General features: G+C 40.7%; 1 protein-coding gene across 1 annotated transcript; it reads right to left on the reverse strand.

Annotated features, from left to right (window-relative positions):
• Nucleotides 1-145: 145 nt before the first annotated feature.
• Nucleotides 146-772, reverse strand: LOC105461854 (kynurenine--oxoglutarate transaminase 3-like; the record flags this gene model as incomplete). The annotated part of the gene is made up of 2 exons (XM_011708359.1): nt 146-496; nt 589-772. Coding segments are annotated over 2 exons (535 nt in total), but the record flags the coding sequence as incomplete, so codon positions are not given.
• Between the last annotated feature and the right edge of the window lie 53 nt (nt 773-825).

Raw genomic sequence — 825 nt, forward strand, 5'->3', positions numbered from 1 at the left:
TTAAATTCCGTTGTTTTATTTAAAAATAACCATATTGTTTTAGTTAGAAAAAACTATTTATTAAGTAGGAGCAGTGGCGACTTAACTAAGATTAAATTTGACACTATAGATTTAACAGTGTACCTTCGCGACAGCACGTGCTTACCTTTACAAAGCAGTAACGCGCATAGTCCTCCGCTAGAGTTTTATGTTCCGAGCTATAGAAGACCGAGACAGGATTACCCTGAACACCGACGTTCTTCGTCATCCACTTGGTGAACCTGTAGTCCTTATTCTCGTCCGTTTCCTCCTGCAGCCTCACTTTGCTCTCCAATGCGGACCAGTTAGCGAGTATAAAGTAACCACCCTCGGGTATCGTCGGCACCATACCAACTTCCCGGAGGAATTTCGCCATGTAGTCGCGCTTCGATATTAGATTCCTTGTCAGACTTTGGAAATAAGAGTCCGGCTGTCCCAAGCGTTTGGTTTCCAATTCAATTGCAATAGCTAAGGCTTCCTGAAATTGAAGCAAAAATAATTTACTGATCTGCTTATCAGAGTAAAATTTATAGAACTCGGATTACAGAGAAATTTTATTTAATTAATTACCTGAATCGTTGTGGAACATGTGTATATGGAGTTCTGATGCACTACTTGCAGATTATGCAACAAATTCACCGGTCCATAGGCCCAGCCTATTTTCCAACCTGTAACGCTAAACGTTTTGCCCGCCGATCCGATCGTGATTGTGCGTTCGTACATACCAGGCAACGTCGCTAATTGAAAAAAGAATCTTTTAGATATCAATTAACTTACTATTGTTACAGTGGCACAAGAGCGTGTTAT

Source organism: Wasmannia auropunctata, unplaced genomic scaffold (assembly GCF_000956235.1).
Source record: "Wasmannia auropunctata unplaced genomic scaffold, wasmannia.A_1.0 LD276395.1, whole genome shotgun sequence".
Taxonomy (NCBI): domain Eukaryota; kingdom Metazoa; phylum Arthropoda; class Insecta; order Hymenoptera; family Formicidae; genus Wasmannia; species Wasmannia auropunctata.